Here is a 13,448-nt window from a genome sequence, read left to right on the forward strand (position 1 = left end):
GCAAAAGTAAAAGTTGGGCTATTCTCTGTCCCTGATATATTTGGAAAGTTTTAGTCGGGGGTGAAATCATTATCTGAATTTCTCCTGTATAATCTGAGTCAATTACTCCAGGAATAATTGTAAGACCTTGCATAGCTAGGGAACCTCTGCCTAGTATAATTCCTACCAGGCCTATTGGTAACGGGCCTTTAACTCCTGTAGGGATTTTTATAGTGGGGCTATCTGGTGTTAATATTGTTGAGGTGGTGGAACTGAGGTCCAGGCCTGCGCTGCCTGGGGTTGCTCTGATGAGCTCTGCGACGGAACGAAGGGAATGAATGGGTTCAGTGAGGCTGCCCCAATCGTTGTCGGGGCCTGGGGCTGGCCCCTCAACCCGTTTCCCGACTGCTGGTCGGGGCCTAAAAAGACTCCATTTCTATGGAATCGTGACCTACAGTCCCTTGCCCAATGATATCCTCTCTGGCAGCGAGGGCAAAGAGACCTAGGATTAATGGGCAGGGGGGCAGGGTTTTGCGGAGCAGACGCAGCCGGTTGGGCCGGATTAGGCAGATAAGAACTGGGTGTTCTTTGAGGGCACTCACGAAAAGTGTGTCCCTCCTGGCCACAGGAAAAACAAGTTCTAGGGAATGCATTCCTGCCTTGGTTATTGGGATCGCCTTGTGATGGCTTATTCTTGTTAGTAAAAAAAGTTTGGACTGCCTGCTGATAAGAATTCCCTTTTATTGCTGCAGCTATAGCAACACCCTGTAGCATTGACGGTCCTACATCTGCACACTGTTTCATATAATCAATTAAGGATCCAGTTCTTCTAATAGGGCGCAATATAGCCTGGCAGGTGGAATTAGCATTTTCAAAGGCCAAGTGTTTTGTTAATAATTTAGCTCCCTCGGAATCGGAAATTATTCTCTGGACAGCTTCTGAGAGTCGTGAGACAAAGTCTTCAAATGGCTCTTCTGACTTTTGTTTAATATCAGATAGAGCAGTACCAGATGCCTTACCATCGGGCAATGAGCGCCAGGCAGTAAAGGCACAATCAGCCACCTGTTGTATAGCAGTCCTATCTAATTTCATCTGTTCGTCATACGAGGGGTAGTCGGTCTGTCCAAGTAATATAGGTTCAGTGATATGTTTAAGGTCAGTATTTTGGTTAGAAAAAGCATATATACGAGCGAGATCATCATATTCAGATTTCCAAAGTATGAAATGTCCTCCGGACAGGCAGGCCTTAGCAATTGTTTTCCACTCTCGAGGTGTTAACCATTGGCCTGCTAAATTTTCTACTAGCTGCATCGTATATGGGGCTTTAGGCCCATATGAAATACATGCATTTTTAAGTTCTTTGACCAATTGAAAGGAAACAGGCTCCCAGTCGATAGCCTTTTGTTCTCTTTCATCATTGTCAAAAATTAAAGGGAAACAAGCCTGAAGTTGGGGATCGAATTTCTCGCCAGGGACAGAGAAGGCCCGTCTCCGTGGGATCGATATTGGAGCTCTCCCACTTCGATAGGGAGGTGGCGGCAATAATGCGGGTTTAATAGGACCTGTACGGCTTGGTATGGGAGGTGGTGGCAAAGGCATGGGTTCCATATTCTCTGCTCTGTACTCTGGAGCTCTTTGAACTGTTTGGTATCCAGAGGTTACATATGGAGTAACTGGGAAGGTCTCTTGGAAATCCCTAGGGGCATATGGCCTAATGGGAGACGTTTCCCTTAGGTTCCTTGGAGCAGATGGCCTGATAGGGGAAGTTTCTCTTAGGCTTTTTGGGGCATCTTTGTTTAAGAGATGCCAATCTTCATCGGAGTGATATTTAGTTGTTATCTCGTCTAAATTCTCTTTTCCTTTTGGGGAAGGCTGATCTTGTTTCTCATCCCTATCTTTAAGTTGTTCCTGAGTAGTCATGGCTGCTAACATTTTTCTTAGTTGCCGATAGTCAGGTGGGTCTTCGTTTTTCTCATTTTCCTCAGCTTTAACTACAGTTTCGACCTCACTTTCCTCTTTAAGGGTTACTCTTTTAGAATCAGGGGCAGGTTTAGCTACAGCATTTTCTTCACTATCCCTTTTAAGATGTACTTTTTCTGAATCCGGGGCAGGGTCTAAGACATCTCTAATGATATTCCATAAGGAAAAGGCGTCATTAGGCACCTTTTCTGAGCCATGTTCGGCATGGTAAGTTTTTAGCTGTTTTCCTACTTTCTCCCAGACATCTAAGTTAACAGAGCCTTCGTCTGGAAACCAGGGACAGTGTTCTTGTACAAAGGAAAAAAATGATTGAATGGTAGATTTTTTAACTTTAATTCCTCTTTTATTTAATAACTGTAAAACTACTCCTATAAAGAGCTGTCTTTCATTTGATTCAGTGTTACCCATGTCAGAAAATTAAGTATAATAGAGGATTTTGCTTTTAGCTATCAAAAGATCAGGCCTTTCTTTGGCCTTTTAACTTCAGAAACCGTTTTCTCTAAGTCTTCAACACTTTCAACACTTCCCACTCCTCAGCCCTGTCTATCCTACAGGGGGGTCCGCGGCACCCTTGAGTGGGGTCCTAGCCATCCCGAACACTGGAAGGACAATAGAGCTGGTGACCCAGATTGTCCCGGGGGGGAAACAGAAGGCTGATGACCCAAACTGTTCCGAGGGGGGAGCAGTAGAGCTGATGACCCAAACTGCTCCGTGGGGGAACAAGAGAGCTGATGACCCAGTTGTTCCGAGAACGGGGAGCAAATAGAGCTGATGACCCTAATTGCAGGGAGCTTACCTTCGAAAATCCTGTCTCGGGCGCCACCTGCCGGGGACCAGCCCCGGCTGATCCAGGGTATTCGAAGGAGAGACGGCTAGGCGAGGGTCAGGGAATAACTGCTTAATTACACTTTAATTAAGGATACAAAGAGTAATAGAATAAGGATAGCTCAGTGAGGAAATTCAGTGGAGAAAAGAAGCTGAGTGGCTTGGTTTACGCGGAAAATCAATATAACCCGTGACACCAGGTTAGCTCTGACCACGGAGGCCGCAGGCGCCCTCTCGAATAGCGGAAGGTGCCCCACCTTAGACACCTTCTCGAGTGGGTCTTAGAAGCCCAGGCAAATAAATGGTCGCAGAGGACATCCGCGCTCCAGATGGACGCTCAGCTGGAATTTGGGAGAGAGAGTGACATGGGGAGACCAAGTTTCAGTGAACAAGGCCCGCACTTTATTTTCCAAAGTAGTTTTTATACCTTAAGTTATGCATAGAGGATAATGGGGGAAGGGGTAGAGTCATGCAGCAAGCCAGGCTTTTTTCCTGTAAACTTATCATATGCAAAAGTTCAGGTGATAGACATCATCTTCTGGCCCGGAGGCCTGTTAACATTTTAAGAAACTTATCTTTCTCTAAAGGTGATTATTCCAAAGTCAGGCGCCAGCCTTCCAAAAAGCATTGAACAAAGCTGCATTTTACATTTCTATACACCCATTACATCAATCAATACACTGCCAAGGACACAGTAGGAGTATGGAGACTTAGCAGCAAACATTGGCCCAACAAGTGAAAAACCCTTCACCAATACATTTTCTAATCAATCTTTTAACTACTCAAAGGAATCTGTGTTTAGGCAGTTTAGAACATCTCCTGCCTCTCACAGTTGGGAGGCTCTGAACAATCACATGTGGCCGGAAAAACCCATTCAGGCAGGCTAGAGGATTTCCAAAGGAGTTTGTAGGTTAAACACTGTCACACCCAGGAATTATTAACTGGAGCTGTGAGCTAACTCTTTTTTCAGAGAGAGGTAGTGGGGGACAGCCCCCCGTAAAGTCAGAGGTGTAGGTGAAAGCACAAAGCAGAAAGTAGGCAGACTCTGGTTTTGGGGGTAGATGCTCGAGAATTTCCAGGGGGACTCCTGAGGCTCGATCCCGCCTTTGCGTATGCCGAGCCTCCTTCCTCATGACCTTTGTCATGGGCGGAGTGCCTCACGCTGGCTCTCAGAAGTGATAGAATTCCAGTTGAGCTATTCCAGATCCTCACTCAATATGCAATGTGCCGGCTCCCAGCAGACAGGGATCAAGACCATCCCCATGGAAAAGAAATGCAAAAAAGCAAAATGGCTGTCTGGGGAGGCCTTACAAATAGCTGTGAAAAGAAGAGAAGTGAAAAGCAAAGGAGAAAAGAAAAGGTATAAGCATCTGAATGCAGAGTTCCAAAGAATAGCAAGGAGAGATAAGAAAGCCTTCCTCAGCAATCAATGCAAAGAAATAGAGGAAAACAATAGAATGGGAAAGACTAGAGATCTCTTAAAGAAAATTAGAGATACCAAGGGAATATTTCATGCAAAGATGGGCTCGATAAAGGACAGAAATGGTATAGACCTAACAGAAGCAGAAGACATTAAGAAGAGGTGGCAAGGATACACAGAAGAACTGTACAAAAAAGATCTTCATGACCCAGATAATCACAATGGTGTGATCACTCACCTAGAGCCAGACATCCTGGAATGTGAAGTCAAGAGGGCCTTAGAAAGCATCACTACAAACAAAGCTAGTGGAGGGGATGGAATTCCGGTGGAGCTATTTCAAATCCTGAAAGATGATGCTGTGAAAGTGCTGCACTCAATATGCCAGCAAATTTGGAAAGCTCAGCAGTGGCCACAGGACTGGAAAAGGTCAGTTTTCATTCCAATCCCAAAGAAAGGCAATGCCAAACAATGCTCAAACTACTGCACAATTGCACCCATCTCTCATGCTAGTAAAGTAATGCTCAAAATTCTCCAAGCCAGGCTTCAGCAATATGTGGACCGTGAACTTCCAGATGTTCAAGCTGGTTTTAGAAAAGGCAGAGGAACCAGAGATCAAATTGCCAACATCCACTGGATCATGGAAAAAGCAAGAGAGTTCCAGAAAAACATCTATTTCTGCTTTATTGACTATGCCCAAAGCCTTTGACTGTGTGGATCACAATAAACTGTGGAAAATTCTGAAAGAGATGGGAATATCAGATCACCTGACCTGTCTCTTGAGAAACTCCAGGAGTTGTGATGGACAGGGAGGCCTGGCATGCTGCGATTCATGGGCTTGCAAAGATTCGGACATGACTGAGCGACTGAACTGAACTGAACTATGACAACACTATAGCAAAAAAGAGGAGAGTCTAAAGAAAAATAAAGAAAGAAAATAATAAGTACATAAAGAATGATTTTGTAGCAAAAGTTAATGACACTAGTGGAGAAAGGAAGGATCAGAATAAACCAGGTCTTGTTTTTCTCATAAGGCTGAATTCTACTGCTAGGTGCTAAAACTTAATATAAACTTGATAATAATTGAATATAAAAATTATAATTCTCTAAACTTCATCAGATATAGGTCTATGAAAATAAATTAAGGTTAAATAAGGATGCCTATGATGAGAACATGTTGCAACAGAAATGAATTTTTCTAATAACGCTACACTTAGAAACCCAACAACAGGTGTATCCTCATTAGAATATTGCCTTGGTAAAGGAGTTAAGTTAGCCTTACCCTAAAGTCTAATCTGGACCCACTCTCACAAAGGGGCCAAAAGTCTCGCAAACTCTAATGTTCTTTTAGGGAATACAACAAAATCTAGCAAGAAAAAAAGTGAAATTCAAATTGCTTACCATCCAATTATAATTCAATCATAAATTCTAATAAGCAGGAATCTATGATCCATCATCAGGACACAAACCAATCAATTGAAAGAGATCCAGAACTCGCAAAGTTTGCTGGTTTCTAAATTATTACTGTTGCTACTGCTAAGTCACGTCAGTCGTGTCCGACTCTGTGTGACCCCATAGACGGCAGGCCACCAGGCTCCCATTTGATGGTTTTTTTCCTCCTTGTGAAGACTCTACTCAATATGATTTTGTTTTATTCTTGTTGGTATAATTGTTGAATACATTGTTAGTGGGAATGAAAACTGCCACAGGCACTTTAGAAAACATTTTGGGGGTTGTTTATAAAGCTACACTTACTAAAAGATCCAGTTAGGGAACTAGTTTCCCTTTGATATTTACTCAAGTGACGTCAAAACATATCTTCAACATATATTTGTATATAAATGTTCACAATAGAAAAATCATCCAGTTCAATTCAGTTCAGTCGCTCAGTCGTGTCTGACTCTTTGCAACCCCATTAATCACAGCACGCCAGGCCTCCCTGTCCATCACCGACTCCCAGAGTTCACTCAAACTCATATCCATCGAATCGGTGAGGCCATCCAGCCATCTTATCCTCTATCGTCCCCTTCTCCTCCTGCCCCCAATAAATCCCAGCATCCGGGGCTTTTCCAGTGAGTCAACTCTTCGCATGAGGTGGCCAAAGTATTGGAGTTTCAGCTTCAGCATCAGTCCTTCCAATGAACACCCAGGACTGATCTCCTTTAGAATGGACTAGTTGGATCTCCTTGCAGTCCAAGGGACTCTCAGGAGTCTTCTCCAACACCACAGTTCAAAAGCATCAATTCTTTGTCACTCAGCTTTCTTCATAGTCCAACTCTCACATACATACATGACCACTGGAAAAACCATAGCCTTGACTAGATGGGACTTGGTTGACAAAGTAATATCTCTGCTTTTGAATATGCTATCTAGGTTGGTCATAACTTTCCTTCCAAGGAGTAAGAGTCTTTTAATTTTATGTCTGGCACCCGACTCCAGTAATTTGCCTGGAAAATCCCATGGATGGAGGAGCCTGGTGGGCTGCAGTCCATGGGGTCGCTGGGAGTCGGACACGACTGAGCAACTTCACTTTCACTTTTCACTTTCATGCATTGGAGAAGGAAATGGCGACCCACTCCAGTGTTCTTGCCTGGAGAATCCCAGGGACAGGGGTGCCTGGTGGCTGCCGTCTATGGGGTCACACAGAGTCAGACACGACTGAAATGACTTAGCAGCAGAATCACCATCTGCAGTGATTTTGGAGGCCCCCAAAATAAAGTCTGACACTGTTTCCACTGTTTCCCCATCTATTTCCCATGAAGTGATGGGACCAGATGCCATGATCTTTGTTTTCTGAATGTTGAGCTTTAAGCCAACTTTTTCACTCTCTTCTTTCACTTTCATCAAGAGGCTTTTTAGTTCCTCTTCACTTTCTGCTATAAGGGTGGTGTCATCTGCATATCTGAGGTTATTGGTATTTCTCCCGGCAATCTTGATTCCAGCTTCTGCTTCTTCCAGAACAGTGTTTCTCATGATGTACACTGCATATAAGTTAAATAAGCAGGGTGACAATATACAGCCTTGACATACTTCTTTTCCTATTTGGAACCAGTCTGTTGCTCCATGTCCAGTTCTAACTGTTGCTTCCTGACCTGCATACAGATTTCTCAAGAGGCAGGTCAGATGGTCTGGTATTCCCATCTCTTTCAGAATTTTCCACAGTTTATTGTGATCACACAGTCAAAGGCTTTGGCATAGTCAATAAAGCAGAAAGAGATGTTTTTCTGGAACTCTCTTGCTTTTTCCATGATCCAGCGGATGCTGGCAATTTGATCTCTGGTTCCTCTGCCTTTTCTAAAACCAGCTTGAACATCCTGAATTTCATGGTTCACGTATTGCTGAAGCCTGGCCTGGAGAATTTTGAGCATTACTTTACTAGCGTGTGAGATGAGTGCAATTGTGCGGTAGTTTGAGCATTCTTTGGCATCGCCTTTCTTTGGGATTGGAATGAAAACTGACCTTTTCCAGTCCTGTGGCCACTGCTGAGTTTTCCAAATTTTCTGGCATATTGAGTGTAGCACTTTCACAGCATCATCCTTCAGGATTTGAAATAGCTCCACTGGAATTCCATCCCCTCCACTAGCTTTGTTTGTAGTGATGCTTTCTAAGGCCCCCTTGACTTCACATTCCAGGATGTCTGGCTCTAGGTGAGTGATCACACCATTGTGATTATCTGGGTCATGAAGATCTTTTTTGTACAGTTCTTCTGTGTATTCTTGCCACTTCTTCTTAATATCTTCTGCTTCTGTTAGGTCCATAGCATTTATGGTAACCCAAATTATTTATGGTACCCCATTGTCCATCAGCAAGTGAATAAGAAAATTTTGATGTACCCCTATAAAGGACTACTGCTCACTAATAAAAAAGGAATAAACTACTGATACACGCAACATGAATGAGTCTCAGAGTCACTATGTGAAGTGAAAAAAGCCAAATATAGACATTTATAAAACATTACTAGAAAACATCACAGCCTCAGGGACTGAAAGCAAATCTGAGTTTGTTAGACGCTGAAGCAGAAGGAAGGAAATTGACTATAAAGTACCATAAAGGAGTATGTACATATATTTTTGTATATGCATATATATTTATATTTTATATATAGATATAAATATATATTTATATTTCATATTATATATTATACTATATATAATATTTATAATATATATATGTATAAATTCAAGGCTAGTTGAATTTTAAAATTAAATTGGAGAATTTTATTGCATTATTTGTTAACTTTACCTCAATAAACTGAGTGAAAATAAGAAGAACATATTTGGGGGTAGAGCAAGTTTCTAAGATTTGAGACAGCTTGACCAAATTTTAAGTTCACGGTTCTTAAAACTAATACAATTATGTAAAGTTTAAAAATAAAATAAAATTTAAAAAATAAAAAATAAAAAAATTAAAAATTAAATAAAAAAATAAATAAAACTTTCCATAAAAAAAAAATCAATAGCAAATAATTGCCCATGGTAAATAAAGCTTCTTGACTTAACATCAAACAAAATCTGCTCACATTCAAAGAAAGCCTTGAAATAGCACCAGGTAAACAGAAATGCAGTAAAATTGGCAAAAAGAGATAAACACAACTTTAGTGTATTAATAAAGCTAAGGTTTTTGCAAGATTTAAAAAAATAGGTTTAAAAATTAAATATATGGTTTTGAGTCTATTATTGGGATGTTTAGATTTTTGCTCCCATTTGATTTGTATAGTATTGGACACTTACAGTGATAATAAAATAACAAGAGCAAGAATTACATAAAATTAATGACACTACTCACAGTTGGAATGCTCCCTGTGGAAAAAGACAGTCATCAATCTCATTTTAGAACACTCAGATTGGCAGCTCCTCCCCATTCTGGACAATCAAACTATTTGCTCAGTGTTTTCTTTAGAATTGTTTGCTGCTCTTACACAGCAACTAATGCAGTTAGGAAAATATGTTACTTTCAACACCATCTTTCTTAATGCTGATTGCATCCTTGTGACATGAAAAACCTGTATCAGTGATTTCACCCACAATCAGCTGGCTGAACTTGCACTTTAGAGGCATGTATCCATCCATTCATCCATCCATTGATTCAGTTTTTTTCTTTGATAAATTCACTCAAGATCTCTTGAGTATCGTTTCTGTACCAGATACTCTGCTAAGCACTGGGGACATGGTAAAGAAATTATGTGGAGCTTTGATATTATATATTCAGTCTAGTGGAAGAGACAAACTTGCAAGTGAAAAACCACAGGAACATGCTTGATTAGTATTTTTTTTTTTTTTTTTTGTATAAGGTGCTGTGAAATAATGTATTATGGTTTTGGGAGCTTGCTGCTGCTGCTGCTAAGTCGCTTCAGTCGTGTCCAACTCTGTGCGACCCCATAGACGGCAGCCCACCAGGCTCCCCCGTCCCTGGGATTCTCCAGGCAAGAACACTGGAGTGGGTTGCCATGTCCTTCTCCAATGCATGAAAGTGAAAAGTGAAAGTGAAGTCGCTCAGTTGTGTCCGACTCTTCGCGACCGCATGGACTGCAGCCTACCAGGCTCCTCCGTCCATGGGATTTTCCAGGCAAGAGTACTGGAGTGGGGAGCCATCGCCTTCTAGAATATGAAATTCAAATAGAAATTTGATAGCAAACATATCTGAGCAGAAATTTGGAAAATGACAAAATTAATGAACTTAAGGTATATTAATAATAGAGTTGGAGATCAGTGGTTGAGTCTTGATAAAAAATATTTTTAAGAAATGTCAAAGTGACAAAAGTCTTTCATTAGCAAGTAAAGGCTATATATAGGTACATTTTATATATAAATAGGAGGAAATAAGTAAGCAGTGATAGAGGAATGGGCAACTGAAAAATCTGTATTGCTACAAACTGAATGGGGGTTAATATTAAAAATAGATATTGCTTAACCATGGAGAAATATTTTATCTCCCTCATGGGGCATTTCACTACTCTTTGTATCTTTTTATTAATATAGCTTTCATTTGAGGAACTCATTTTAAGGTTTTTATTTTAATTTAATCTCTAATAAGCTGTGTGACTTGACTAAAAATTAGCCATACTCTTCCTTTCTTCATTTTCATATAATTGTTTTTCTAGTTTTTCATATAAGAATTGTTTTCTCTTTAAACCATAGCATTGACATCATTTTCTTCCCAGGAAAGGAAGAGTTGCATTCACCGAAAGGAAGAAAGAGTATCTGAACACATTTCACTGTAAGATATGGTTTCCCTATGCTTTTTGGGAAAAAAAAATAGTCTATTATCAAACAGTTTTCCAGTGAAAATATTAGTTACTTTTATTGTCTCCTTACTTTTATTCAGACACTTTTATGGAACCCATGCTATGGCTATGCAGTGCTCACAGTGCCATTTGCACCAAGTGGGTTGTGCACTATAGCACTCCAGAAAGCTGTTTCTATCATGCTGAGTTGAGACATTGTGCCTGGCTGTGGATAAGTGGACATGGGAATGGGGAGATGATCTGGGAGATCTGGATTGACTTATGTGTACTTCCATGTGTAAAACAGATAGCTAGTGGGAACCTACTGTATAACCCAGGGAGTTGAGTTGGGTGCTCTGTGATAATTTGGATGAATGGGAATGGGTGGGAGAGGGAGGTCTAAGAGGGACAGGATATATGTATACTTACAGCTGATTCACTGCGTTGTACAGCAAAAACTAATACAACATTGTAAAGCAACTACTGTTGTTGTTTCAGTCACCAAGTTGGTCTGACTCTTTTGAGACCCCGTGAATTGTAGTCTGCCAGGCTACTCTGTCCATGGGTTTTCCCAGGCAAAAATACTGGAGTAGGTTGACAGTTCCTTCTCCAAGTGATGGAACCCACATCTAGTACATCTCCTAAATTGACATGCAGCTTCCTTACCACTGAGCCACCAGGTATGCCCAAATAAACTACACTCAAAAAAAAAAAAAAAAAGATACCATGGGACAAAAGGATGGTTAAAATTAGGAGATTCCTGGCCTGGGGGAGCTCCTCTGCAAATCTGCTCTTTGATTAGTTTTTTATGTTCTTTTCCAGTTATTCACAGTAACACTGGCCCATGTTGCCAGAATCAGACCTGTATCAAATATGTACAATAGATGTAGAGGACATACACTCTCAGAAAAATCACCCAAAGGATGATGATAGTCACTGGAATTCTTTGATAGTCACAAAGTGAGTGAGAAATTCTGAACAATTTCCTTTCAGTATGGTTTATTTGCCAAATTATGCTTACATTTTTTTATGTAGAACCATGAACACTAGCATGATAGATACAGTTTTCTCTGACTTTTCATTAACTGATGTTCTTTGTATTAACTATGCTTTTCATTTTCTGCAATTTCTTTTTATAATTAATAATTTATTTTAATTGGAGAATAGTTACTTTACAATATTTTGGTGGTTTTTGTCATACATCGACATGAATCAGCCATGGGTGCACATGTGTCCCCCCATCCTAAGCCCCTCTTCCACCTCCCTTCCCACCCAATCCCTCTGGGTTGTCCCGGAGCATCAGCTTTGAGTGCCCTGCTTCATGCATTGAACTTGTACTGGTCATCTATTTTACATATGAAAATAAACACGTTTCAATGCTGTTCTCTCAAATCATCCCACCCTTGCATTCTCTCACATAGTCCAAAAGTCTGTATTTACATCTGAGTCTCTTGATGCCTTGCATATAGGATCATTGTGAGCATCTAAGCATCTTTCTAAATTCCAAATATATGTGTTAATACACTGTATTGATCTTTCTCTTTCTGACTTACCTCACTGTGTGTAATAGACTCCAGTTTCAACCACCTCATTAGAATTGACTCAAATGAATTCCTTTTTGGAGCTGAGTAATATTTCTTTGTGTATATGTATCAAAGCTTTCTTATCCATTCATCTGCCGATGGATATCTTGGTTGCTTTCATATCCTGCTGCTGCATGTGTCTCTTTCAATTCTCATTCCTTGGTGTGTATGCTCAGCAGTGGGATTGCTGGGTCATATGGCAGTTCTATTTCCAGTTTTTAAAGAATCTCCATACTGTTCTCCATACTGGATGTACTAGTTTGCATTCTCACCAACAGTGTAAGGGGGTTCCCATTTCTCCACACCCTCTCCAGAATTTATTGTTGTAGACTTTTTGATGGTGAACATTCTGAGCAGCATGAGATAATACCTCATTGTGGTTTTGATTTGCATTTCTCGATGCTTTTGAACTATGGTGTTGGAGAAGACCCTTGAGAGTCCCTTGGACTGCAAGGAGATCCAACCAGTCCATTCTGAAAGAGATCAGCCCTGGGATTTCTGTGGAAGGAATGATGCTAAAGCTGAAACTCCAATAATTTGGCCACCTCATGCGAAGAGTTGACTCATTGGAAAAGACTCTGATGCTGGGAGGGATTGGGGGCAGGAGGAGAAGGGGATGACAGAGGATGAGATGGCTGGATGGCATCACTGACTCAATGGACGTGAGTCTGGGTGAACTCCGGGAATTGGTGATGGACAGGGAGGCCTGGCATGCTGTGATTCATGGGGTTACAAAGAATTGGACACGACTGAGCAACTGAACTGAACTGAACTGAATAATGAGTTAAAAGATGCTTACTTCTTGGGAGAAAAGTTATGACCAACCTAGATGGCATATTAAAAAGCAGAGATGTTACTTTGCCAACAAAGGTCTGTCTAGTCAAGCCTATGGTTTTTCCAGTAGTCATGGGTGGATGTGAGAGTTGCACTATAAAGAAAGCTGAGCACCAAAGAATTGGTGCTTTTTAACTATGGTGTTGGAGAAGACTCTTGAGAGTCCCTTGGCCACAGGGAGATCCAACCAGTTCATCCTAAAGGAAATCAGTCCTGAATATTCATTGAAAGGACTGATGCTGAAGCTGAAACTCCAATACTTTGGCCACCTAATGTGAAGAGCTGACTCATTTGAAAAGACCCTGATGCTGGGAAAGACTGAAGGTGGGAGGAGAAGGGGCTGACAGAGGATGAAATGATTGGATGGCATCACTGACCCAATGGACATGAGTTTGAGTAAACTCTGGGAGTTGGTGATGGACAGGGAGGCCTGACGTGCTGCAGTCAATGAGGTGCAAAGAGTCAGACACGACTGAGCGACTGAAGTGAACTGAATTGAATAATGAGTGATGTTGAGCATCTTTTTATGTGTTTATTATCCATCTGTATGTCTTTGGAGAAATGTCTGTTTAGTTATTTGCCCTACTTTTTGATTGGGTTGTTTGTT

The 13,448-nt window shown here is 41.1% G+C and overlaps 1 protein-coding gene across 1 annotated transcript; it reads right to left on the reverse strand.

Annotated features, from left to right (window-relative positions):
* Positions 1 to 228: 228 nt before the first annotated feature.
* LOC112587297 (endogenous retrovirus group K member 6 Gag polyprotein-like) lies at positions 229 to 9,258 on the reverse strand. Its single transcript, XM_025294234.1, has 2 exons — positions 9,153 to 9,258; positions 229 to 2,225 (listed from the first exon to the last, which is right to left on the reverse strand). The coding sequence occupies exons 1-2, from the start codon at positions 9,256 to 9,258 to the stop codon at positions 229 to 231; spliced, it is 2,103 nt and encodes a 700-aa protein (XP_025150019.1).
* Positions 9,259 to 13,448: the final 4,190 nt, after the last annotated feature.

Source organism: Bubalus bubalis, chromosome 10 (assembly GCF_019923935.1).
Source record: "Bubalus bubalis isolate 160015118507 breed Murrah chromosome 10, NDDB_SH_1, whole genome shotgun sequence".
In the NCBI taxonomy this organism is placed as follows: Eukaryota; Metazoa; Chordata; class Mammalia; order Artiodactyla; family Bovidae; genus Bubalus; species Bubalus bubalis.

Bases quoted from the DNA above. Each gene is read 5' to 3' on its own strand.
- LOC112587297 (XM_025294234.1), bottom strand. From the start codon at position 9,258: ATGCCTCTAAAGTGCAAGTTCAGCCAGCTGATTGTGGGTGAAATCACT. The intron at 2,226-9,152 runs GTAACATATTTT...CCTGGTTTCCAG, and splicing joins TAAGAAAGATGGTGTTGAAA to ACGAAGGCTCTGTTAACTTA.